This window comes from Anoplopoma fimbria, chromosome 17, assembly GCF_027596085.1.
Source record: "Anoplopoma fimbria isolate UVic2021 breed Golden Eagle Sablefish chromosome 17, Afim_UVic_2022, whole genome shotgun sequence".
In the NCBI taxonomy this organism is placed as follows: domain Eukaryota; kingdom Metazoa; phylum Chordata; class Actinopteri; order Perciformes; family Anoplopomatidae; genus Anoplopoma; species Anoplopoma fimbria.
This window is the reverse complement of record NC_072465.1, coordinates 1,801,114-1,828,148: the sequence shown is the minus strand read 5'-3', so window position 1 is coordinate 1,828,148 and position 27,035 is coordinate 1,801,114. Positions and strand designations below refer to the sequence as shown.

Genomic DNA, 27,035 nt, shown 5'->3' with positions numbered 1-27,035 from the left:
CTATACAACTACACAGACAATAAATACACATACTATACAACTACACAGACACAGACAATAAATACACATACTATACAACTACACAGACAATAAATACACATACTATACAACTACACAGACAATAAATACACATACTATACAACTACACAGACAATAAATACACATACTATACAACAAAATAAAGATAGCTAACTGAGTTGTTGGTATGATTTGGACTGTTTATTGTGTGGTCTTGCTGGACATTTTTTTTAGATTCCCTGTTTTTCTTTGCTGTTTGTATGTGTCTGTGAACAAATGTCTCAATAAAGTTATTGAAAAAAATAAAATCTACCCGGCATGCATTGCGCGGTGCGCCGGTGATCCATTCTGCGCAGCATTGGCTCATCTGGAACAAACCTAATCAGCAATGGCGCCCACTGCACCTTTCACCCTGCAGTGGCAGACGGATCAAATCATCAAGTGTCTGCTTGATATCGAGGACGAGGACAGTCCTCAGTGTCGGTTATTAGACTGCAACCTGGAGGTGGACAGCTCGTCGGCAGAGAGCCGTGGTTAGTGGGTTGTTTCTGTGCTTTAATGATACAATCTGCTCCTGTGAGCCACAGTAGTGGACTTTCACTTTCAGCTAATTAGGAAATAACATGTCAATCAAAGTGGTAGGTTATAGTAGAGCATATTAGGATTTTTCTTATTTAAGTTTTTATTTTTTAGTACTGTCAATGTTGTGTTTAAGACAATGTAGCGTTATTATATACGTAGACTGTGTGTGTGTGTGTGTGTGTGTGTGTGTGTGTGTGTGTGTGTGTGTGTGTGTGTGTGTGTGTGTGTGTGTTTGTTTTGTCAATTTGGGCCTTCTATTATTATTGTCCTTGATCCCCATGGGTGACCTCCAGCTCAACTACACAGGGTTTGTTTGTTTTGTCAACCTAGTGGGCCTTCTTTTATTATTATTATTATTATTATTATTATTATTATTATTATTATTACAGACAATTCCTTTATTACAACTCAGACAATAAATACACATACATACAACTACACAGACAATAAATACACATACTATACAACTACACAGACAATAAATACACATACTATACAACTACACAGACAATAAATACACATACTATACAACTACACAGACAATAAATACACATACTATACAACTACACAGACAATAAATACACATACTATACAACTACACAGACAATAAATACACATACTATACAACTACACAGACAATAAATACACATACTATACAACTACACAGACAATAAATACACATACTATACAACTACACAGACAATAAATACACAAACTATACAACTACACAGACAATAAATACACATACTATACAACAAAAACAACATAACCCCAGCTGATGGTGTTTCTTTATTATTATTATGTCCCATTAAGGATCACTGTTAACCTTCTGTCTATCTCAGCACCTACAGCTTGTTGACAATAGGCTCCCTTGGTTATGCTACGGTGAATACTGATGTTTAGCCTGTTAAAACTTGACATGTATGTTTGTTTGTTTTTTTTTTCAGAGGACACTTTTGACCCAGTTGTTATTGCTGATAAACTGAGGACTGTGGCTGATGCCATGGCTGAAGACGTCCACTTTAGAGCTGCACTGACTGAAATGAGGCAAGCAGCAGCACAAGAGGTACAAACGGTAAAAAATGTTTAGTCTTACTTTATATACTTTTAATTATACAGTGTGTATGTGTGTATATATATATACTACTTATTAATGTATTTGTGCTGCTGCAACACCAACATTTCCCCTCAGTGGATCAATAAAGGATAGTAATCCATCAATCGCATTCACAGGATCAGAGGTTGTGTACATTCTTATGAGCAGAGGAAGCACTGTTGTGCAAATGCACCACAAAATTGGTTTAGATTTAGTTTCACTTGTAAATTTGGGAACACACCTCAAGTACAAAGAATTACAACATTTTCTCATTTGCGTCTAGTTCTTTCCATGCAGTAAAATGTAGTATTGTCAAGATTTTGAGCAGTTTATAGGGACAATTTATTCTGTGTAAATACGTGTCCAATGAAAACTATTGACTTATTACAGTGTCCTCTGACTGATTTAACTTGATCACCGGTATGTCCATTCTGCATAAGTTGTAAAATCTGGAATTTTTCACATAGATTTGTGTTTGTACAAAACAAAATATTGTCAACCAGCACGCAGTTTTAAAAGTGATCTTACAAAACCTTTAGATTGATCCAACATTAGGTCAGAACATGTTTTTTCTGTTTCCAAACTTTTAAAGGAAGTCAACTGTATCATTGTAGGTGTAGTCAGGACCAACCTTTATATCTATTATGATGTTTTTACATTGAATTTGCCGTTCTATAATATCTGGACCCGTGTCTCATCTTTCCCCAGGCCTTCGAAGCAGCATTTAGCCATGGAGTGGATGCCATCTGCCAGACTCAGGTCGCTCAGAGGGCTGAAGTGGTTTCAGAGATGCAGTTGATCAAAGCCTCAGTGTCCTTCGGACTTTATGTCAAGAAATCCTGCCCAGAGCTGAAACATAAAATCCAGAGTGTCATGTCTTCGTTTCTTACCGCGCGTGTGGGCCCATGGGTGACTCAGCAAGGAGGATGGGTAAGAGGGTTTCAATGCCTTTTCAGAAGCGACAGCTGTGGACGGACACGTTTTTATGTTGTCTGTTCGATAACTCAGGAACGCCTTGAGCGAATATATTCAAATTTGGCACAGACGTCTACTTTCAAGGTTTAATTGTTTAGTTTGTTGTCAAAAGTCACTGTGACCTCACAAAAAAAGTGTTTTTCATATGCTAATTGTGACAATTTTCAATTTATCACATGCACAGGTCGAGACAGGTGGAAAACTACAATATAAAATGATACAGAAAACGTAATAAGTTTCTGATCAGATTAGATGTTAATTATTGCAAGGTAAAGGTTATGGTTTTAAACAACACCAGCCCTTTGCACCTGGAGAATGTTAATATTTATGACACCAAACCCAGTGGTGCAAACAATTCAAATACTGCGCAAACTAAATGACAGGAAGTTTCCTTTCACATTGTGCCACCACTGCATTTTTAGGTGTAATTTAACTGTTTTTACAAGCAATCAACTCATAATGTAGGTGCTGAAGATAAAGATATCGATCATATCTTTTTCTCTTTATTGTTAATGTTTTTCAGCCATTATAGTACATGTCATCAAAGTTAAGTGAATTTTGCTTTTCATAACCCTCCCTGATTTTAAAAGAAACTATTCTTAAGATGAAGTGCTTCCTCTTTTTTTCTTGTTTTATAAATCACCACGCCTTACTGGATATAAAATGCCTAAGATAGTACAGCATTGAGGCCTTGTGTCTTCCCAGCAACCATCATACCACTCCCTTGTTGCAAGTTTAATTCTTGTGAAATGAAACTGCACTGAACTTCATTAACCTTTCTGCATTGACTTAACAGGAAATAGCAGACATACTTATTATAGTTTTAATACCGCATCTACTGGATCATATTTCTTTATGTCACCAGTAGCTGAAACCATACGCTGCCACCAACCACCAATTTCTTTGGCTTGAACGCCCAATGAACATATATTTTTCGTTATTTAAAAAACTTACTAGGCTTGACCAGATGTACTATGCTAACTTAGAATTTGTATATGTGTCTACTGTGCATGTATCCTGGATAAATACTGCAGGCGTTTACTACTTGATTGCAGAGCAAAAACATACAATTTAATATTCTGGTACAAAGGTTAAGTGTATTGAATCATCTGCACAATGTAATTAGTTGTATCACCACAACGAGGAACCATGCAGTTAAAAATAGATAGAGGTACATCTGCACATCTGAATCCTTAACATTGTAGTTCTGTTTTAAGTCCAATGACCAGTTTCGTTCTGACTGACTCATGAGTTTTTTTACAATCTGTAATGTTGTATTTCTGTGGTTTGTTTCAGGAAAAAGTGGTTTGAGACTGAATCTTGCCAAATCAGCCTCTGCTATGGAGTAACCAAACCTGAACAACAACATTTCACCAGATGACCTTGTGGAGCCACTGTACAAGTCTCTTCATTTGAATTTCTGCATTTTCACACTGACTTTGTTTTAGACAATCTGGCTCTAATCCCATGTTCTAGTGATGCAAGTGCACTTCACAGGTTAATGCAATCATGTGTGTTAAGACAGTTTATTGGTGTTCAACTTCTGCTAAACAGAGAAACGATTTAAATAAGTCACTTTCACATTCTCATAAACATTCTTTTTCATCAGAAAACACTTGAATGATATTACTGATATGTCAGTAATATCTTTCTCCACTACATCACTGCTTGTGGTTTGTCTCTTTTTGCTTGCCTTCTTTTTTACAAATCATAGTACAAAAAAAGCTTTTGCCAAATCAATGGTATTTCTTCAGTGATAATTTGCAACAATTAAGCTGTTGAACTGACCATGTTCACACTTTGGCATCCATGTGTGTCTAAACTGTTTACTCAATAAGGATATGCTGTTTTGGAAGCTCAATCCAACTGTGAATTCATGTATTTCTTTTGCTTATTTTTGCACAAAATAGACACGGGTAATTTCTTAAGCTTTTGAACCCTGTTTTTTCTTTAAGTCTGCAGAATGTCTTAATCACATTCAGTTAGAGTCTGCATATACTTCTAGAAACATTTTACACTATGCATGCTATTTTTAAATTGAGTGAAATATTAAAACCCAAATGTAAACATGAACTGTCATCATTTTATACATTGTTGTTAAGAGTTATGTGGGACACATTTGGTATGTTTGGAAATGTTATCTTGCAAAAGTCCAGCAAATTATTTAAAATAAATGTTTCATAGCAGCTTTGCAAGCAACTTGATTAAAAGGGCACCTTTTCTCTTTTGGTAATGTTTGTAATGATTTTAATAAAATGGGAAAATTTGAAATGATTTGTGAATTATTTGATTCTGGATATAATCTAATTGAGATACTTTTATGGTTTGATTTTAAACAAGCATGTTTTAGCATTTTATAAACAAAACAAAATGCTAATAATTCAAATGTTCTTTAAGCAAACATGCTTGTTTTCAGAATAATAGTTTTACTGTTGGTGCAGGTTTGGAGGGTTTCTGTGCTGAAAACCTGCTGGTGTTCTAGTAGAGCTATAAGAAACATAGTGGTAGGAACATATTTTGATGACATTGGGACTAAGTACAAAGTACTTTCCAAGACTGATGATTGTCTTCATCAATCAATTAAATAAATAAGATGACACGGACGTGTTTGCATTATTTTTTTAAGTTTTAAAGTTTCCTCAGCCCAGTGTTTCACTCACTTCTGTGCAGTAACCAGCAGAGTGCAGCTCTCACCACTTTAGTCAAAGGAAGCCAGTGTGAAAAATACCACACAAATTTTAATACCAACATAATCATGGAGGGATTTTTAACAGACAATGTTGAGGAACCAAACAAGCCTGGATCAAATTTGATATGCCGTTCTCCTCTATTTTGAACAATATGTTTGGAGGGTGGACATATTTAAAAACTCCTGTGTTTCTATGTTGTCTCGACCACAGAGCCTGCAGGTCTCTGACTGCAGCTCACACCCGGATGTAAAGTCATGTGACGACAGGTTTTCACCTCTGTGAGAAAGGTGGAGAGTCAAAGGTGCTGGTAAACATGTGAGACATTCTGACTGACACACAACGAAAACCATCTTCACAGAACAATTCAACTGAAGTAACATAACTTAGCTTGTCATGCAGTCTATTTGTTTGATTTGAAATAATATACAGCCATCTCTTTCTTGGCCTGTAGCAGATAAAACAGCTTGAAGGCAGATCCATTGCTAAAGACTTCATAGAGTGAAAAAAAAAAAAAAAAAAAAAAAAAAAGGTTAACATCCAAATCTACCCGCTCAACTCTGCCAGCCCGTCGTAGCTCGCCGTGATCGTATAGTGGTTAGTACTCTGCGTTGTGGCCGCAGCAACCCCGGTTCGAATCCGGGTCACGGCATTGCGATACAATGTCACGGCAGATGGGTTGTCTTTTTGGGGCGACTACAGTCAACATGTCGAGGTTTATCACAGTTATCACACAATTATATAGCTAATAGGTGGCTCCACAGTTTTTTTTTACCATTGTCCATGTCGACAAATATTCATAGAGAAGCATCAGGTAACATTGTTTTGGTAAAGATGCTGTTTTTAGCTACAACTATAAGCTATTATTATTAAGTCTATTATTATTATTAAGTTGTATTTGTATCAGTTGCTGCACTTATTGAATTTGTATTTGTTTTGACTTATCCTATTCAAAGTAGTTTGTAGCACTTATTATAAAGGATTAGTCTGTTGCAATTATTGTTTTCGTAGTAATCTGCCTCTGCACTATACTTTTGCTCTGGTTTATGCTTTAAGATGCTTGTTTAAGAAAGGAGATGCACTTATGACTTCTGGTGACTAGTAGTTCTCTTGAATACCTATGTTGAATACACTTCCTGTAAGTCGCTTTGGATAAAAGCGTCTGCTAAATGACTGTAATGTAATGTAATGTAAAGTCTAATGTGATGCTTAAAGGGTGCGTTTCCCAATCTGATAACTCAATCAGCAGCTGTAAGAAGATGTGCCAGAGATAAACAGCTGTTGGCTCACTGAGGTGCATTTTATACAGTACCTCCCATTTACATGTACACATATATTTGTTATAAACAGTACACATAATAAGTGCCAGCATTCACAATGTCCAATCTTACTCATTTTAAAGGGCAACACTGGTCAGTTTACTAACAGAAATGACAGAGAGTACGTGATGATGCTACATTGGTATACCTACTTCGTCACAAAGAATCGGGAGAAACTGTGAAAAGGAAAACACTTGCCAGTAGTGGAAAGGGCCTGGATATACATGTTAGGGTTTAACTGATAATCACCCAGATCAAATGAAGCCTATTGGCTGGAGGGGCTCCGACATTCTTTAGATTCACAGTCCTGCAGCCACAATTATATAGCTAATAGGTGGCTCCACAGTTTTTTTACCATTGTCCATGTCGACAAATATTCATAGAGAAGCATCAGGTAACATTCTTTTGGTAAAGATGCTGTTTTTAGCTACAACTATAAGCTATTATTAGTTATTGACTTATTATTTCTACCCTGGAGTCTTTGTGCTTTCTCGCTTCGCAGGCTTCTATAAATTGGCTGTACCTGGACCGTGGATGTGCATCCTGCTACGGCCCTGCTGACACCGACTGCTACCACCATTATTATTATTACTAGTCACATTACTATTACTATTACCTGTACCATTAAGCATTTTAGCTTTACTTCCACCCTGAAGCCCTTTTGCTTTCTCGTTCTGCAGGTTTCCATGAATCTTGTTTACCTGGAAAGTAGTCGATGCACTCCTGCTGTGAGTGACTGACACCCACTGCTCTTGATTATTATTATTAGTCACATTACTATCCCTATTTTCATGGCTATAATTCTAATGTAATAATTGTCTAATGTTATTAAAGTAGTCTTCCCAATTATAATCAATCATTTATGTAAGAAGATTGAATGTGTTGTATCTCTGTTATGCTGCTCATTCTGTACACATGACATTTATTGCATTCTGTCCATCCTGGGAGAAGGATCCCTCCTCTGTCGCTCTCCCAGAGGTTTCACTGGTTTTTCTCCCTGTTAAAGGGGTTTTTATTGGGATTTTTCCTGTGCCGATGTGAGGGAAGGACAGAGGATGTGAGGGTCTAAGGACAGAGGAGGTGAGGGTGTAAGGACAGAGGAGGTGAGGGAAGGACAGAGGATGGAGGGTCTAAGGACTTTAGGATTCACAGGAAGGACAGAGGATGTCGCATGTGCACAGATTTTACCATTGTCCATCTGACAAATTTGTAATTTGTGATTCATGGGCTTTGGTAAAATAAACTGTTTTTGCTACAATTGAATATTATTAGTCATTTTGTCAGACAAATGGTCTCAAAAATGTCTGCTGTGAATTGCACCACCCATCTGTAAGTGCCAAAAGTCTAACGAGTTACTGTGCAACTGACATCAGCGCAATGAAACCAGACCTTCATCGCACCAAAGATACTTGGTTGTAAGTCCAAGTGAGTCAGTTCTACATGTTTTCATCCATCCGCAAACACCTAACCCCAAATTGCACCCCGGGCGCGTTAAATGCAGAAGGGAAATGTCGTGAATATATGTTTATGTATGTACATGACAAATAAAGCTGATATTCATATTCATAAGGTGGGTAGTTCCAACAGACAGTGCCTTTAAGACTGTGTTTCCAGTTAAAAGTAGTACCTTGAATACATTTTTTTATAGAATGAAGTTTCAGTTAATTGCCATAAAAACATATCTGAACCTTAACAACTTTGGTAGCATCAGCACACTTTTGTGTCTTTGTTGTTCCCAAATGATTGAGATCTTTGCGCCTTTTTCACATTAGATATTTTGACTTGCCAGAAAAGAAAAATTACAGGTGGAACCAATAACATTAATGATGGCTCCGTTGCAGAAGGTTGTGCAGTGCGGTGCAGCAATAAACAATGTTATTGGAGACACCTGTGGCTTACGAGTCAAAATGACTGCTGAAAAAAAGAAAAAAAAAGATCTCTTTGATGTCAATTTATAAAATGAAATGTAAAAGTATTTAATAATGGACACCGACCAACAGTATGTCATATACTTTTATGTTTATGTAGCCCCCTGAGGCAAACCTCTGATTTCAGGCTGCACATAAACTTGACTTGACTATATGAGTGTGTGCATTTGGCAGAAAGAGTGAGCAGAGAAAGAGATTTCCTGGTATTTGAGTAATGATAATGTTGTGTTGCTACAACATTTATTGTCTTTCTCTGGTGTTTGATGGAAGTGTATTTGCCAACAGCACAGCAGTTATAACATAAACTGCATTGGCAAAATGTTCATGTTCAGCTGAGATAAAAAGTCTGGTTTTTGGTGTCTTGAATCTATTGACCTGTTTATTCATGTAATCCTTCATAATTAGAGATTTGACAAAACAGTTCACCAAATTATCACATACTACAGTGAACATCCAGCACTTGATTATTACAAACAGTTTCTAAATGTACAATATTAAGCTATAAATTCTCTTTTGATATTGTTAATGTACATCTGAGAATTTTGAAAAAAAAGATACTGTTTTAAACAATGTCTAATCCCAGCATCTCCACCCCCCATGCATATATTGTCCTGACCTGAGGGACAACACATTCTCACTCCCAACTCATCAAATATCGACGCTTGGTTAGTGCCCCTATGCTTCAAGCTATGACGCTCCATGTACCACTCTTTAGCGTCAGTTTTAGCACACCGTGTGAGTTTCTTCTCATCACAAGCCTTCAGTCTCTTTTCAAAATAAACTTTTAATGTAGGTTTACCCAGTTTTTAGGTATACCTATGCAACCAAAGTACTTGGTTAGGTTTAGGCAACAGGTTCTTGGTAAGGCTTGGCAAAAGTTTGTGTCTTGAGTTAAATACGAAAGTATGCTTTGTAAAATCAGTTTGTTACGAAAATGGCATAGATAAGTAAGTTTAGGTTATGTTAAAAAACTTATTTTAACTCCCTCATGTCCTACTTGGATTTACCTGCTTATTATACCAAGTCAATTGTTCATACCATCTGATAATGATGTGGATGGATTAAGTTGAAGTTAGTTGAAAGTTTCATACAGATGCGAATGAAGCCTCAAAGAGTCAGAATCAGATTAAGAGGGCCACTGACCAAGAGAACAGGTTGCTAGGTGACTGAATACTTGGCCAATGAAGGTGATTCTGATTCTGAAGAGTTCCTAAACTGCACTCTCGACTTCTGGTTCCCTTGTAAACAGAATAATCCTACCACCCTGGCCCACCTCACCCCTGGACTCCTACACCCTAATAACCTCCTCCCTTATTTACACATGAGTAGCTCTCTCTGCCGAGTGACAGGATCAACGTGTGCACAAAATAATGACCTCCCACCACTATTGACTTGAGCCTCAATACAAAGAAACATGGTGAGAAAAGGAAATTCTAATTCTGTTGTTAAGCATATAGTAGATTCTGAAACTTCCACCTGCTAATTCACGTACAGCATTATGAAATTAAATAAGGGCTCACAGTATGCTGTTACATATTTCGGTTACTTTTCAGACTCCATTTTTCTATGTCATTATTATAAAAGTCTAATGTGATGCTTAAAGGGTGCGTTTCCCAATCTGATAACTCAATCAGCAGCTGTAAGAAGATGTGCCAGAGATAAACAGCTGTTGGCTCACTGAGGTGCATTTTATACAGTACCTCCCATTTACATGTACACATATATTTGTTATAAACAGTACACATAATAAGTGCCAGCATTCACAATGTCCAATCTTACTCATTTTAAAGGGCAACACTGGTCAGTTTACTAACAGAAATGACAGAGAGTACGTGATGATGCTACATTGGTATACCTACTTCGTCACAAAGAATCGGGAGAAACTGTGAAAAGGAAAACACTTGCCAGTAGTGGAAAGGGCCTGGATATACATGTTAGGGTTTAACTGATAATCACCCAGATCAAATGAAGCCTATTGGCTGGAGGGGCTCCGACATTCTTTAGATTCACAGTCCTGCAGCCACAATTATATAGCTACTAATAGGTGGCTCCACAGTTTTTTTACCATTGTCCATGTCGACAAATATTCATAGAGAAGCATCAGGTAACATTCTTTTGGTAAAGATGCTGTTTTTAGCTACAACTATAAGCTATTATTAGTCATTTTGTCAGACAAATGGTCTCAAAAATGTCTGCTGTGAATTGCACCACCCATCTGTAAGTGCCAAAAGTCTAACGAGTTACTGTGCAACTGACATCAGCGCAATGAAACCAGACCTTCATCGCACCAAAGATACTTGGTTGTAAGTCCAAGTGAGTCAGTTCTACATGTTTTCATCCATCCGCAAACAGCACATTCTGTGTCCTTGTCATCTCAAAGCACCAAGCTGGTTGCGCAAACTTCCTTCTTGCCCACTATTGGTTTACCGGACTACCACAGTAGTTCCTCTTCATTACATTTTCCATCCTTAAGGCCAGAGAACGAAGCATGTAAATGTAGCACACAATACGATGCGTAGCTATTTGTGACCATTCACATAAGAAAGGCCATGAGTTTTAATTTAAATTCAGGTCAGAAATTGAATACAGCATATACTACTCCTAGTATTTGTACTGGTTGTGCTACAGATATAGACTTACTGATTCAAGTTCAACAGGTTGGTTTTGAAACTGATGAGAAGCCCCTTCTGTCATTCAACATCATCTTCATTTTGTCAGCAAGTGGATTAATAAACAATCAGTCTTATTCAAATCACAGTCTGATTTAGGATGTTTATCCGGTCTCCTTGCCGATTTGTCATCCTGTCCTCTCAGAGTTTGTTGGATGGAAGAAATCAGTCAGTCCAGGATGGAGTTCCCTAATCTCTTTCATCCCTCTGACATCCTGCGATGCCATTAAGGCCGTTTTGCCCAGTAACCCCTCGAGCATGAAAATAATGCCAGAGTTTTTTTCCATTCTGTGAACCAGTGGGGTGAAACTTAACAGTTACACAGCAATCCAATTAGTTGCCAAGGGTCACACATCGTCATCATCATCATCATTCTGCCTCAGCCTCCTCTCATGACTCTGTCCTCTCTGGCTCCCTCTTTGAGGAAGCCGCCCGACTGGATCCTGACAAAGCACATACTGTTTCCAGATTTTCCGGAACGCTGTGCGGAATTTCTTGATGCGGAAAGCGTACACAATGGGGTTGACGGCCGAGTTGCCGTGGGAGAGGATGATGGCGATGTAGATGAGGAATATCGGCTTATCACAGTCAGGGCAAAAGAGGGTGATGCAGTTGAGGATGTGAAGAGGGAGCCAGCCCAATGCAAAGAGGAAAAGAACAAGGGCGAGCGACTTGGCTAACTTGAGCTCCTTGCCATAGTAACGCCTGGGGTCTGTGTGGCTAGCCGTCACCTACAAAGAGATAAAGGAGAAATCGTCAGCGTATACATTTAGATTTAGTCTAATCAGTTGTTTTAATAGCAAATAAAAATATTTTATTTGCTGCATATCAAACAAAAGGACCACAACAAGAGGAAGACCTTACCTTCTTGTTGAGCTGCTTGTGGATCATGTAGAAAATCTCGACATAGATGGCCAGCATGAGGAGCAGAGGGGGCAGCACCCAGCCAAAGAAGTTGAAGTAGACCATGTAGTCCATGCTAATGACTGTCTCAAACTCACAGATCACCAAGAGGTCATCAGTAACCTGGGAGCCATTGTCACGGAGAAGCTGCAGGTTATTCCAACCCAACATGGGCGTGAGGCCAACTATGATGGACACCAGCCAACACAATAACACGGCTGTGCCAGCTCGTCGAGGAGTCACCACCCGCTTGTAGCTATGGCACAAGGGAGAAGGTCCTGTTTTTAATTTAGTCCAATACAACATGTCAATCACTGCAAACATATATATAACAATAACTTTAGCAGTTCTATCGTGAAGTGTTTATATTTTTTTTGTTCAACCCCTGTTTAATCAATTAAGATCTGTTGAGTTCAACAATATCCTTTTCAAGGGCGACGAGACCAAGACAGCAGCATAAAAAGTTACAGATACAAATAATAACCACAAGAAATACAATAACTACTTACCAACAGTTACAACGACCAACCAATTGAATTCATAAGAGCTTTAAAATCAGAGAGACCATATCTCTTAGTTCCAAGTATATTTGAAGGCTATTGCAAGTGACGGAAGCAAAGCAAATACAAGCTTTCTTTCCCAGTTCAGTCGGTGGACATAGAACAGACAACAAGACCATATCTTGAGATCTTAGACTTTAACTACAGTCAGATCTCTGTGTAAAGAAAGTGCAAATGTTTGATTGCAGTCTACTCAGAATGGCTTTATAGAGAACACGTACCAATGAAGTAAAGTCAGAGATGGCCAACCATCCCTGGACTAATTATCTGATAGTTTCTTAACATTTATAAATATTGTTCAGAATATTTGTATTGCTGTGCTGCCCCAGTTTATAGGCAGTGAGGTTAAGTGGCTTGTTGGCATCCACCTGTAGATTTGAATCCTCTACAGTAGCATAGAGTCTGTAAATTTCATGGAGATGTTTATAAAACACATTGACTAAGACCTTAGTTATATATCACATTACAAGTACTTCATTGAGCACAATACTACTCTTAAAGTAGCCAAACTGTCAGAGTTAAGTCACCCGTTAGTTTCAGTTTGATTTTCTTTCTCTAGAAATGAATTATGTGTTCTCAGAAACAAAGCAAACATCAAGCAGACACATGCAGGGCTGTTCAGAAGACTGGGGGAGTTGTTGCCTAACACAACTGTCTGCAGTTCTTAGGATTTTGCTCATCCTGTCTCTCCCACACAGTGGTCTGCTATTAGACAGGTCCATGAATTAGTCATTGTCGGCCAGACATAAGAGACTGCTGTGGAAGACTGGACTGTTGGTTTTTGTAGTTCAACCTCTATTTCAAAAGAGTCGGTGCTAACTCAATCCGACTACAGGGCTAAATCAACTCAGGTACTCATTCTTACTCTCACTCCTTTGCACCATTTTTCTCTCTTCTAATCGTGCCTGCTCCCTGGCTAACCGCTCTAATGCTAACATAGAAACACACTGAGATATGTGCCAGAGCCAAACCATCATCTTGTTTTCCCCCCATTTGCTTTCTCTCACTTCTCCTTGCCTTTCACTCTGTCACTTAAAGCACACACTCAGGAGTTCAGCCAGGGTGAGTCAGACACAACACAGTACGTATGAATGAATACTCAAAGGATGTTTAAAGAGAGTCTGGAGTCTGGAGTAGGTATACCCATATGTGACGACAGTTTTTATCTCAACTTTAGAGCGCTCTGTCCAGCTGCTTGGCTCGGCTGTCTGTCTGCATACAGATCAGCCATCCGTTCTGCCAAAAATTACTTTTTGGATTTAACTGACCTCCATCTATCTCTACTCTCCTGAGGGATTTCCACCTGCTAAATCCCATCCTCCAGCTAAGCGCACTAGCAATAGTTTAATAAATAATAAATCTCAGAAACACCACCCTTATCAAGACAGCATGCTTCCGAACAACCTCCGCTATAAAAAGAAATCAGTGGCGGTTACATTGTTTCCCTCTAGTCCCAGGGGTGGTTTAGGGAGGGGGACTCAATTTCTGACTCACATTATCACTTAGCACGAGATAGTAAAATACAGTTCACTCTGGCTATAATGGATCAGCAGTGAGATGGAAGCACTTTTTCTCAGATTTGTAACTGTAGCCTTCACCAGACCACTTTTTCTGCCAATCATGAGACTAAATATTGTACGGCCTGATACAGAATGTGATTTAAACTAATATTCATGAAAAATACAATTCAATATTTTTACATAATGCACAAAGTTACATCCAGTACTGTGATCTGAAGAGCTCTGAGAAACCCTGCAGTGCACTGATACATATGTATCTATACTGTGCACTGTCACCGCAACCAGTGTGCTATATGTGCTCTGAGTAACAGCGTGTAGTGGTTGCCAATTATGCAATCCATCAACCAGCCACCATGAACCTATTGACCAATCATGCATTCTCTGCCAGGCTTATTGTCTGATTGTCATTTTTCACTGAACTTAGACAAGAGGAACTTTCCTTCTACCTGATGACATTAAAATATTTAAAACATCTGTTAGCATACAACAGAAATGACAGTCATCCATTAAATTAGTTATAAACCAACCAGATCAGAAGTAAAGAAAAAGGTACAACATTTGTGACCCCCACTGCTTTTTTAAATTTTTAGCTCAGACTGAAAAAACAGCTGGCCTGCCCACAGATGTTAAATTCTACATTTTTGTAAGTGCCACAAACTGTACAGTAGCCTATCTATCTATCTATCTATCTATCTATCTATCTATCTATCTATCTATCTATCTATCTATCTATCTATCTATCTATCTATCTATCTATCTATCTGTCTGTCTGTCTGTCTGTCTGTCTGTCTATCTGTCTGTCATCCATCCATCCATCCATCCATCTATATATCTATCATGCAAATATGTTTGCAGCTAAAATACATATTCAGATTTAAAAAACAATTTAAAAACAGTGCTACAGCCTAATTATTGTGAGAGGGAAAATATTTAACCATCAGTGCTGTGTATATATTTATTTATTTTATATCATTGATTTATTTTGAGAAGAGGGAAGTTCATGTAGTAATATGTTTTGATATGTGCATTACTTTGTTCCAGTTTACAGCTTACCTTTGGGATACAATTATGTGTTGGGTTAGGGTGTGACAAAATAAAAACATGAATAAATATTGAATCAATACGTCTAAATATAGTTATATATAGTTATACAATGATATTAAAAACTGTTCATAAAATGCCATAGCCTTGAAGATCACTGACTTTTATCAGGCACTTTTATATTATATGTCAAAGCAGATTAATGTAGCCCTACTTTAAGGTTACTGTAAACTAATTAAAATGACTAAACACACATTCACACTAGATATTACAGTCTATATTTATTTATTTTATATCATTGATTTATTTTGAGAAGAGGGAAGTTCATGTAGTAATATGTTTTGATATGTGCATTACTTTGTTCCAGTTTACAGCTTACCTTTGGGATACAATTATGTGTTGGGTTAGGGTGTGACACTTAAAGAGTTCAAAATAAAAACATGAATAAATATTGAATCTAAATATAGTTATATATAGTTATACAATGATATTAAAAACTGTTCATAAAATGCCATAGCCTTGAAGATCACTGACTTTTATCAGGCACTTTTATATTATATGTCAAAGCAGATTAATGTAGCCCTACTTTAAGGTTACTGTAAACTAATTAAAATGACTAAACACACATTCACACTAGATATTACAGTCTATTTCTGGTTGGAGCTAAACATTAAAACCCATGCATGCTCTCATGGGTGCCCTTGATCCAGACACAAAGGCTTCTGTAAAATGAGACAAAGTATTGTGAAGTAGAATAATTCACCTTAGGCCTACCTCATGGGTATCTTGACTCTCAGATACCGGTCGATGGCGATGGCCAGGAGAGCCAGGATGGAACTTTGAGTGAGGACGAGCACTGTGCAGGCGACCAGCAAGCAGCTGTAGAAGTGAGTCTTCAGTCCGATGCTGATGGTTATGGCGAGAGGGATGACAAGAGCTCCGACTGCAATGTCAGCCAAGGCCAGGGAGACGATGAAACAAAACGTGGTGTCCCTCAGAGACCGGTTAATACGCACAGCCCAGACCACCATCACATTACCGATGACCGAAGACACTGCGATCACCACCTCCATCCAGATGTAGAGGGATTTAGAGGAGAGGAGATCCGAAGGCATGTTCACAGATGCCGGAGGAGGGAGTTCCCTGTGTGTCCCCACAGAGGTGGAGGTAGTGTCTATTGCTCTGGATTATTTTAGGATCTGGTCCTGGACATGTTGCTGCAAAACGCAGGACCTGCAGCTCCATTCGGTCCTGGATAGTGATTCCCAGAATGAAGTTGCTCCAGCCCTCCTGCAGGGACAACACAGACCAGAGATACAGAATGAGTCACAAGCAAGTTCCCATTAACATTGGAGCTTTAATCAATGTCATGCATGAGTCAAAGGTTTTTAAAAGAAATAACAACATCATGTCCCTGTCATAACCTGATTCATTTGCTACAGTTTGGCTACTTTATCAGGGTTTTTGTCCCTTTTTTGGAAATGATATTCAAATGTTTATTTTCTTGTGAAATAATCCAAGTTTATATGTGTCACCCATGGGAGTTTAAAATATTATTGTCCATTGATCTTCGCTCTGCAAAGTAATGTGCATCTATGGGAGTTGACAGACTGAGGAGGAGATATCGAACATAGACTCATATGACAGGTGGATTTTATAGACACTGTCAACGAGCATTAATATGCAAATCACACATCATTTAGACTACTTTTTTATGCGATAAAAATACATATTTACACTAAAATGCCCCCAAACATGTAATTGTAAAGGGGGTTTTAAGCATTTTTGTGTATTTCTGATGCTTTCCTCAGTGTGACTGCATGCAGGAGAGACAAAAAGGGTTAAAAAGTATAAGCCTGTGAAGCTTTGAGCCTCTGGAGAGGATGCACATAAAGAAAGCTGGAAGAATACAAATGAGCAAATGCTCTGTATCGGAGGGGGACAATAAACCAATACAGGACAACACCAGCTGGGTATCAGTCGAAAACAGCAGAACTAAGCTGGAAGACAGACGCACACAAACAAACCTATCTAGATGCAAATGAGACTCATAAATAAGTGGCATAAAGACAATTATTTTGCATACAAAGAGGATGTATACTGTTCAGGCAGATACAGTACATGTATTGCTTTCATCTGTAATGTATTTGGTTGCAAATGCTGCCGGTTTTGGACAAACTTACCATCTTCCCAAATCTGGGTGTCAAAAATACAGACCATGACCTGTTCAGAGATAAATAAAAAAAAGATTAATGTCAAGGCCTCTCTCGTCTACCTTGACAACAGTGAATGTCTGAGAAAGATCTATGTGTGTCATCATTCATTCATCTGTAACTCTGCTCTGACCTTCATCAAGCCTACAAGATCATTTCCACTACTTCTAGTCCAAACCAGGGACGCTCAAGTCATCGACACTCTAAGCAAAATTTAATTTATAAACTTTTAGCAACCTCTTGCTGAGTAAATTCTACAACTTATTCCTGAGCTGGAAAGAATTCCACAGAGTAAGAGAAAGAGTTAATATTGTTGGCTATATAGTGTAAGAATGTGCAATTTGTTAAAAGTGTACTTAACAATCAAAAGGGCAAGTTCGATGAATTGGTGTTAAGAAGCCTCATCTTGGCTCATTATACGCCAATATATTGTTTAAAAATCCATATACATTTGTGTGTGTTTATATCATCATTTATAAGCACACACACAAATACACAGTCACGCTGAGTGCTGTCTCACTACATAGCCAAATTTTACACACAAAAATTTGACATTAAATATTTTATTTTACTCTGCATGAATTTTTACTAGTTATCATAACCAAAGTTTAAGGTGCTCAATACAGCATATCTATTGTCTCCACACGGCTCTCATAATGGCGAAGGCTGAGTTGGCGGCTCATAGCTAACAGTGCTTACAGTGCTAACAGCGCTTACAGTGCTAACAGTGCTAACAGTGCTAACAGTGCTTACAGTGTAAACAACGTAAACAGTACCGACAGAGTTAACAGGGTTTACCTGAGGGGGAACCGGAGAATGGGTGTAACGCTTCTGTGATAACGCCGATGGTTGGAACGGCGTTATCAGCTGTAACCGTCAATCATTTGAGTTTAAAGCATGCTCTTTGTTTCCATAGCCCAGCTGCATGGAGAAAGTCAGATTACAACACACACAGAGGGAGAGAGACTTCATGCTGTGCTCAGGTAGACATTACTCCACCATATCTTTACATGGACAATAGTTGTTTGCAGCTATCTGAATTATTTGAATAACTTATAGAGAACCTCTAAGTAACCTTGAATTAGTGCATAACATGCTCCTGAAGCATGATACAATGTTTGCATTCTGAATGGAAAAATGCATCAGGACAAGTAAAAATCCTGTTTGGGCTCATATTCATGTTGTATTTGCATTGGTTGAATGTTTGTTCATATTTATATCCGTTGTAATCAGAATTATTTTTAGAAATCAGGCTTTTTGTGACATTCCAAAAATAGAATTGAATCTGAAGATTTAATCGAAACATTTCCTAGTAACCAAGACGCTCTGTTGTATTCCAGACAGCTTTTGGGTGGCCTGTATCAGTAGTCTCCATCTCTGTGACTCAACATATCTAAATGATGCTATATTTATGTTTATCTTAGTGTAAAAGCATAAACTCATATCATATCATATCATACATCCCACTTCTGAAGAAAATTAGTGTTAAATGTGTGTGTTTTTGTAGAAGTGCACAAATGGAAAGACAGTGTGGACTCTTTCACTCAGTTATTATCTCCACAGACTTGAAAGGTCTTATCTTTGCTGGAACAAACTAGTTTTAATGATACATGACCATGGTTTTATGTGATTTATAAAGCATATCTGCAATCAGTCACAACAGAACTATCATGAAAACTCTCATAGAGAAGGTTAGACACTTGTTACTGTCGGTCTGCCGTGGGGACACAGACTGGAGCTGACAGTCTGCAAATAAAGTGGGCCATTGTAAAATATAGTCCCCGCCTTGATCCTTGAATTGCTCCTTCCAAAAGCCTGCTCCTCAAAGAAGCAATTCAAGTGTTAAGTAACATGTATTTATGTTTTACAGGAACAAAGAAAACAATATCTTCTACACACATACTGTATGCCTTTGCACAACAGCACTGCATGGGGCAACAATGGAGTCCAATGTTTACAACAGAAACAGGGGTCTATAGTTATCTCAGGAATATCACATAATATCTAGAAGCTGCTTTAATTAAGACAGATCAAGGCAGGGACTATTTTTCAAAATGGCACACTTTACCTGCAGACTGTCAGCTCCAGTCTGTGTCCCCACGGTAGACCGACAGCAGGTACAGGGAGACTCTGTGCTTTGAGCTGACCATGGGTTCAGATCAGTCCTTTCTTTATTCAGAGTAAAGTTTCAGTAATACTACAGTACCACAAATATCTGTTCATATCTGCCCGTCTGTCATTTACTCCACTTTAAACCCAAGAAACAGGGCAGAGGTCATGCAGAGATTACAAAAAAGATAATTGGAAAGTTCTTATTAGTGTGTTAAATATGATCACAGTGCTCATACTCTCCAAGGTTCATGCGATCTTAATGCAAGTACGGAGGCCTGGCAGGTCCATAAACATTGAAACTGGCAAGGCAAGACTATTACTATCACTGTGTCATAGCCTCATAACATTGCATTAATTTACATCTGTAATACAGCATTTTTACTCAATAACTCCAGTCAAGTTGAAATCAAAATTACAAGTTATTTTTAACAAGTACCGTACTTATCAAAACTGAACTGAATTGAATCATCCAATAAAATTTAATTTCTGTCACCCGGCAAGACATGCTCTATTGGTTGTTTTAGGGAATAAGTATAAAACGAGTGTCAGCACTTTTTGAGTCAAATGAGTAAGACTGTTTTTGTGTTACTAGCTGCAGTTTATAATTTCAAACAGCGGATAGTTTTCATCACCTGTTTTCTATGCACTGAAGATCAAAACAATATTCTATCTGAGAGCAACTTTCCAAGAGATGAACCTTCAAAGGCCTGCTGGATGTTTCCCAGCTTCCATTGAGGCCCATTGTGTTGAATCTGTGCAGTGGCTGTTGAAGCATGATAATTTAAGGAGAGAACGTGCAGCTCCTCATCAACCCTCTACAGTTCGGCGTTAATGGAGGGAATTGTTCCGACACTTTACTGTTTGGTTGAGCCTCGTATTACTATCGCTTCATCTGCAGAGGGATTCAACAGAAAAGTAGCGGAAGCGAAATTGGTTTTCCTGCCGCTCGGCCAATTGCATCATCACATCACTGAAGATTTGATGCAACAAAACACAATGTTGAATTTTCACATTACTCGACTTTATCCTACTTTAGACTAGATTAAGATTGAAAGGGGTGCAGTCTGTGTCGGTAGATAGAAACTTAAACAGCTGACATGAACACTCAAGTGCTAAGTCACTGTGTATTTAGTCTCGCTACAAACCTCCTTAGACGGAAACGGGTGTGAGAAGCTAAAGACTGAAGTGTTGTTTGTTATTAAATTGCTATTCAAATAACTGATCGCTTGTGTGGAATTTTTAGGAAGCTGGTTGCATGTCTAGCGAGGCTAAAGTACCGCACCAAACAACTACTTCCCGTGTTCACAGTAACCTTTCACAACTTTGTCCTCTTGCGTAAACCTGTCGACTTCTTTAAATCATCATTCATCGCTGCATCACCATATCTCTCATATGAGTCATCATGAAGCCTACCAGCAGATTGTTCTGTCCCAAGTTTAGATTTTTTGTACAACGCTATATTTGTTTGTACCGAATCCTGAATTTCCTAAAGCTGCTGGGGTTTGTTAGTATTCAACACAAACATTCATTCAAATTCACAATAAGGTAAAAACATACAAATACATAAATGATTGAAAGTTAGTTCTTGACCTAGGAAACAGCAGTAAGTGGAGGGCCAACATGGAAGAAAAGGCCTTAAGGTGCAAATTTTGAAATTCAGAGCATATCCATTGCCTCCAGATGGCTGTCAGCATTGCAGCTTGCAGCTAACGGCACTGACAGTGCAAACAATGGCAACAGTGCTGAGAGAGCTTAAAGTGTTAACCTGAGGGGTAACTGGAGACAACAAACACTGGGTCGGCGTTATCAGCTGTAAACGCCATACGAGCGCAGTGCAGAGCAGCGGCTGTGAGAGAATGACTTTAGTCTCTGCTCCGGTAGACATTACTCCACTATATCTTTAAATCAAATCGTTCTTTGCTGCTATATTAATGCTCTGAATATCGTATAGACAACCTTTAAAGTATCCAGAATAATAGTGTTCTACAAATCCATGACTTCTGGGCCAACTCCATCTGCTGAGGAAGTAAGTGTGATTCGATCGAAGCTCCAAAACAGTTACTAAATAGATCCACTAGTGATACTATTTTTGCCTCCCTCATGTGTCCATTTATACTCTCCCCTCTTCTCTCCCTGGCTTCTGACTGTCCAAACCTCAAACATTATTAGAACGTGTATCTGGGAGTCCTTTAAGTTGTCGTTTTTCCCAAGTCAAAATTTAACCTCTCCTCTTTTCATATTTTTCTTTTAGTTGCCATTTAATGCATTACTTCTTCATAAAGAGAGCTTGCCCGTTTTTTCGGCCTCAGGTTGAACATTTTAATATCACTTGTTTGACACGAAGAAAAAAAAAAAAAAGTAATTCCTTAAGTAAGAAATAGTGGGACATATACCAGATAGGGTCACAAGAAGATCTTGACTAAATAAAATCCACAAATCAAGCTAGATGGTAGTAACTGCTAGGGAATTTTTGACTTTTATCATTGAAGTTTGCCAGAGGGACACATTTCAGTCTCTTGTGACTGTTAACATACTGCACAGAGATGTGTTTCCACCCACTTGTTCTCCTTAAATCAGTTAGAAGTAACTTTGCTTTGGCTGATTTGAGTGTGAGAAAATGTACTCAAAATCGTAATTCCTTAACTAAAATGTTCTGAGACTCAACTTTAGCTAACCTCTTCCCAAGAAATTCAATGATATTTTAAGACAGAGGCTGAATGAGTAATATATAAATAAAGCATAAACAATCCCAGGACGCCTGATAACCTCAGGAGCACCAAAGCAAGGACATAGGGAGATTGCTCCTCACTTTGTCACATCACTTTATGCTTTTTCCACTATTTATGATGCTGAAAGTTTTATAAATTTTTTAGGATGTACTGCATCGTCATTTCATCTGGAAGGAAACTTGACCTTGACGGATGCCCATAGCAAAAACCGGGCATTATCACAGGAGAGGAGTAAGAGAGCAGGTAGAGGCATCAAGCCCGATTAAAGTAGAGATGGAGAGGAGATTGAAAATTTCTGCGACGGGAAGAGAAAATTGGTTCAGGGCAAATGGTGTGTGAAGGGCTCATGGAAAACAGATGTGTGTGTGTCCTCTTACTGCATGCATAGACTGTAAAGCTACAATAACTGAAAAACTTAATGAGGTTTAATTAATTCTTCATTTTGGGAGCACAAAGACTTTTTCATGACAGTTATGGTCCATAAACAAACTGGCATGGAAGGTGTGTGCTGAAGTATTAGAAACAGAGCAAAGAGGCCAGTGATGCGTGAGTGTGTGAGACAGGGGAGGCTTGATAGTCCTGAGAGGAATGTCTGCTGCTGACGTGATAGAAATGCTCAAAACATCTCCTACGTGGTTGGTGATACCTCTCAGTAAAGCTGTATTTTATATCTAGCATGTTAATAGGGGCACTCCTCTTATTTTTTTACTATGCACAGGGAGTCCAACACAGCCTGTGATAACGGCCACTTTATTACATAAACCTGTACAATCTAATGCAATCTAACACAACTGTTCTGCTACAAAGTCTATAAATATCATACCCATTATGTTCATTTGTTGCTTACTCTGTCATAGAGGTGAAATTTTAATTATATTATTTAGCATTGAGGTCATAGTAATGATGTTTTACTGCATTATATTCTGAGGTGTTTCTAATATGCCTCCTCTTATATGGTGTTTATTTGAACTGCAGCATTATAGGCACAAGTCATTACTGTTTTGAGACAGTTAATTTTATTTATATAGCCTCAATATCACAATTAACCAATTTGGCTTTATAATCTGTACAGCATACAACACCCTCTGTCCTTTGACCCTTGCTTCGAATAAGCAAAGGCTCCTCCACTTTGGACAGACAGACATGCAGTAGATGTTGCGTGTACAGAATAACCAACATAAATAATTTACAATACAGACACTCCGAATGACAAAAATGATACATAGAACGTAAACATAAATGAAATGGATCTGAGAGGATGTCAAGCAGCTTCCAGGTGTTGCCAAACAGATACAACATGAGCCTCACAACCTCCTCAGCACCGTGTAACCTAGAAATGGGACAGCCTGCGCAAACACAGAAGAAGCCAAACTGTCAATCAACACAAACACACATCAAAGGGGGTGAGAGATAGAAGAGGAGAGGCTGAATCTCCTGGGGGATGCAGATCAGGATACAACATATGGAATGAGGCTCAGACAGCCCGGAGAAAGAGAGAGAGAGAGGTCCCAGGAAGACCAACGGTCCAGCACAGAGAAGCCAGAGAAGAAGAACGAGAGGAGAGACAGAGAGAGTCACACAGCTGTCCTTGTGGGTTATTGAGATGTAGTGGCTTTTAGAAAGATGTCTCAACCATGTAAACTAATTTCCCACAAATCATCATTACCTGCTGGAGAAAGGTTGTTATGTTTGCATTTAGAAAATGTGCATTCATGCAAGCTATACCTGCACTGAAGTTTCTCCTGAGAGGTTTGCTGAGGCTAAAATGTTATTTTTTGTAAGGCTGGGAGGAGAACCAGCTGGTTTTAAACCATAACTGAGATGATTAAGCCTTCTTTCAAGTTTGAGTGTTCAATTCAAGTCTCCACTTCAAATGAAGCTTCAAAGAAATATCTAGTTGGATACCGAGAACTCCACTGTGCTTGTGATGACGACTGGAAATGTCTGGCAAACATAATAAGATAAGATAAGATAAGATAATCCTTTATTAGTCCCGCAGCGGGGACATTTACAGGATTTCCAGCAGCAAAGGGGATAGTGCAAAACAAGAGACATAGTAAATAAAAAAAAATAAAAAACACAAGATCAAAATAAGTATTATAAATAAGCAAATGAGCAATAAAAACAGTAAAAAAAACAGTAAGAACAGTAGAGATCCACAGTAAAAATATATATACAGACAGAAATTATTATAAATGTTGTATTGCACAGTGTATTAATGTATTAGTGTATTAGTGTATTAGTGTCATGTGGTCTGCTGGGAGCAGAGCTGGTTGTGCAGCCTGACAGCAACAGGAAGGAAGGCTTCCTGCACTCCAAAGGACCTCAGTCTCCTCAGCAGATACAGTCTGCTCTGACCCTTTATAAAGTGCGTTAGTGTGATCAGTCCAGTCCAGTTTATTGTTCAAGTGAACACCCAGGTACTTATAAGATTTCACAATCTCAATGTCCTGTCCCTGGATGTTCACTGGTTCCGGAGGACAGTGTTTACCCCGGCAGAAGTCCACCACCAGCTCTTTGGTTTTACCAGAGTTGATCTGGAGGCGGTTCCGCCGGCACCATCCTATGAAGTCCTGGTTCAGTTCTCTGTATTCCCTCTCGTCATCGGTGGAGATGAGGCCGACTATTGCAGAGTCATCAGAGAACTTTTGCAGGTGGCAGGTAGCAGAGTTGTATGTGAAGTCCGATGTGTAGATGGAGAAGAGGAAAGCGATAATAACATGGACAATGTATAACAATGTCTATTACATTTTCATTAGATGGTAAGTTGCGTGCACCCATTTATTTTCTCCAAATCTGGAGACACAACAAATCAAACTTAACTGAAATGGTTCCCGTAAGAACCGTAATAACAAGGCTTAATCAATAACACATTATTTTAAAAGGATCTTAATAAGTCTTACACGATCAGTCGATTCTCGAGAAAAGAGAATGAGGGGTTTTTAGCTAGTGTGGGGTGATTCATCTTAATTTCTCCAAACCTCAACAGTGACCCTGATGATTTGATCAAATAGTTTTTATCAGTTTTGGAATCATATCTGCATGTTTATGAATTTACACAGTTTGACTTTGCAGTAGAACGCCCAACTAAACCCGTGTAACTCTCACGTCCAGGAAGTCTGTGGTTAACATTACAGACAAAACCAGAGTCAAAGAATGCCAGACAAATACCAGAGCTTACAAAGTATGCATGTTTAATGAAAAAAAAAACACCTTCAAATATCAACCTCATGGTTGTCCTAAAGAAAAAGTCAGTAGGATTCATCCTCTTAGGACCATGGATGTGAAATTCCATGTGAATCCATCAAATAGTTCAAGAGATGTATGGACTGACAGCATACTGCTCAAGTGTTAATGTTTGATTATATCTTAGATAATGTGTATTTAGCAAATGAACAACAGGATACTGATGCAACTTTGACACAGCTGTTGGTAAGATGTTATTTAATGGACAGTAGGGGTGAGCATGACCAGAAAAGCAGGATAGTGAAACAGTGAGATGATGAGGAGTGTGGCTATATACATAAATATATATTGATCATAAATCCTTTCGAGCAATAAAACACTAACACATTCTTACTGCACTGTCTAATTATGGGTTTTTAATGTATTTAGTTATAGGTATAGCTATGTGGCATTTTCGAGAAAATACATTTCACAAATGAGTACATTTCTTCACCCCATTGCATTTCTCATTATATCCACTCATGAAACAGGTAGTTTCTTGTCTCAGGTTCTGGTAAACAACATGATAATTATGCATTTTCGAGCCATGCAGTGTTTACAGTATCTCTTTCAGAAGATCCCACATGGAGCACGATAATGAGCACTAGCACTAACACTAGCTTTTAACTTGCTTTTATCTATTTTTTACATAAAACGATTAAATTGTCTGAGTGTGTGTTTGTCTCAACCCTCTATTCTTTGATATACTACTAATGTGTTTTGCACAGTATGTTTTGATGAGACTTGGAAGCTGAGCTATGAAGCTGTGCTAATGTAACATCATTACCAGAGAGGTTGATGCTGATCAGCCGCCAGTCAGACTCGTTACTTTATTTCTCATTTGTTAGATTGGAATATCATAAAATAGTAATAGATAATTTGTACATACAAGAGTCAAGTCATGCATTTTAGGATATGTGTAAACACTGAGCTTTGATTCAAGGTTGAGTTGGTGTCCAGTCTGACTTTTTCATGACATTCACCAGTGATCTCTCTGGGCCACAAAGCTAATGCTTTGGATCAACGGTCTGTGGAAAGGGAATCATTAAATCCTTTTTAATCTGTCTAGTGAATAGAAGATAAGAAATATAAACATACATATACATATATACATACACGTATCTGCTCATTATCATTCTTCAAATACTCACAGAAACACATTCATGTTAGACTCTGAGGAAGAAATGAATGGATGACATTCTAAAACACTTAAATTAAATTTCATTCTATTCAAGCATTCAGATACTAATTTGAAATATACCCTTACAGATTTTTCTGTCTTATTTATTGTTATACACAACCTTGTGATAATGTACTGTCTCCTTATTGCTATTACAATATCTGTAATCTATCTTATCTGATTTGGTGTTAAACTCTTTATATAAAATGTATATAGATTTGACTTCATGTATTGTATATTCTATCTTAAATGAGGTAGATCTGCTCACAAAATGAAAA

General features: G+C 38.2%; 2 protein-coding genes and 1 non-coding gene across 5 annotated transcripts; 2 read left to right on the top strand and 1 right to left on the bottom strand.

Moving 5' to 3' along the window:
- Positions 1-337: 337 nt before the first annotated feature.
- Positions 338-4,964, top strand: LOC129105860 (uncharacterized). 2 transcript variants are annotated; one of them, XM_054617079.1, is made up of 4 exons: positions 338-551; positions 1,548-1,675; positions 2,405-2,626; positions 3,968-4,964. In XM_054617079.1, exons 1-4 carry the CDS (start codon positions 407-409, stop codon positions 3,980-3,982), a joined length of 510 nt encoding a protein of 169 aa, XP_054473054.1. In that variant the 5' UTR covers positions 338-406; the 3' UTR covers positions 3,983-4,964. The 2 variants fall into 2 exon arrangements, with proteins under 2 accessions (XP_054473054.1, XP_054473055.1); XM_054617080.1 differs by having other exon boundaries at positions 355-551; positions 1,548-1,666.
- A 974-nt stretch (positions 4,965-5,938) lies between these two features.
- trnah-gug (transfer RNA histidin (anticodon GUG)) lies at positions 5,939-6,010 on the top strand. Its single transcript has one exon. It is a non-coding gene; the product is annotated as a tRNA-His (tRNA).
- A 5,172-nt stretch (positions 6,011-11,182) lies between these two features.
- On the bottom strand, positions 11,183-16,442 carry LOC129106070 (adenosine receptor A1-like). 2 transcript variants are annotated; one of them, XM_054617385.1, is made up of 3 exons: positions 16,073-16,442; positions 12,123-12,433; positions 11,183-11,986 (listed from the first exon to the last, which is right to left on the bottom strand). In XM_054617385.1, the coding sequence occupies exons 1-3, from the start codon at positions 16,411-16,413 to the stop codon at positions 11,622-11,624; spliced, it is 1,017 nt and encodes a 338-aa protein (XP_054473360.1). In that variant the 5' UTR covers positions 16,414-16,442; the 3' UTR covers positions 11,183-11,621. The 2 variants fall into 2 exon arrangements, with proteins under 2 accessions (XP_054473360.1, XP_054473359.1); XM_054617384.1 differs by having other exon boundaries at positions 11,183-12,005; positions 12,139-12,433.
- Between the last annotated feature and the right edge of the window lie 10,593 nt (positions 16,443-27,035).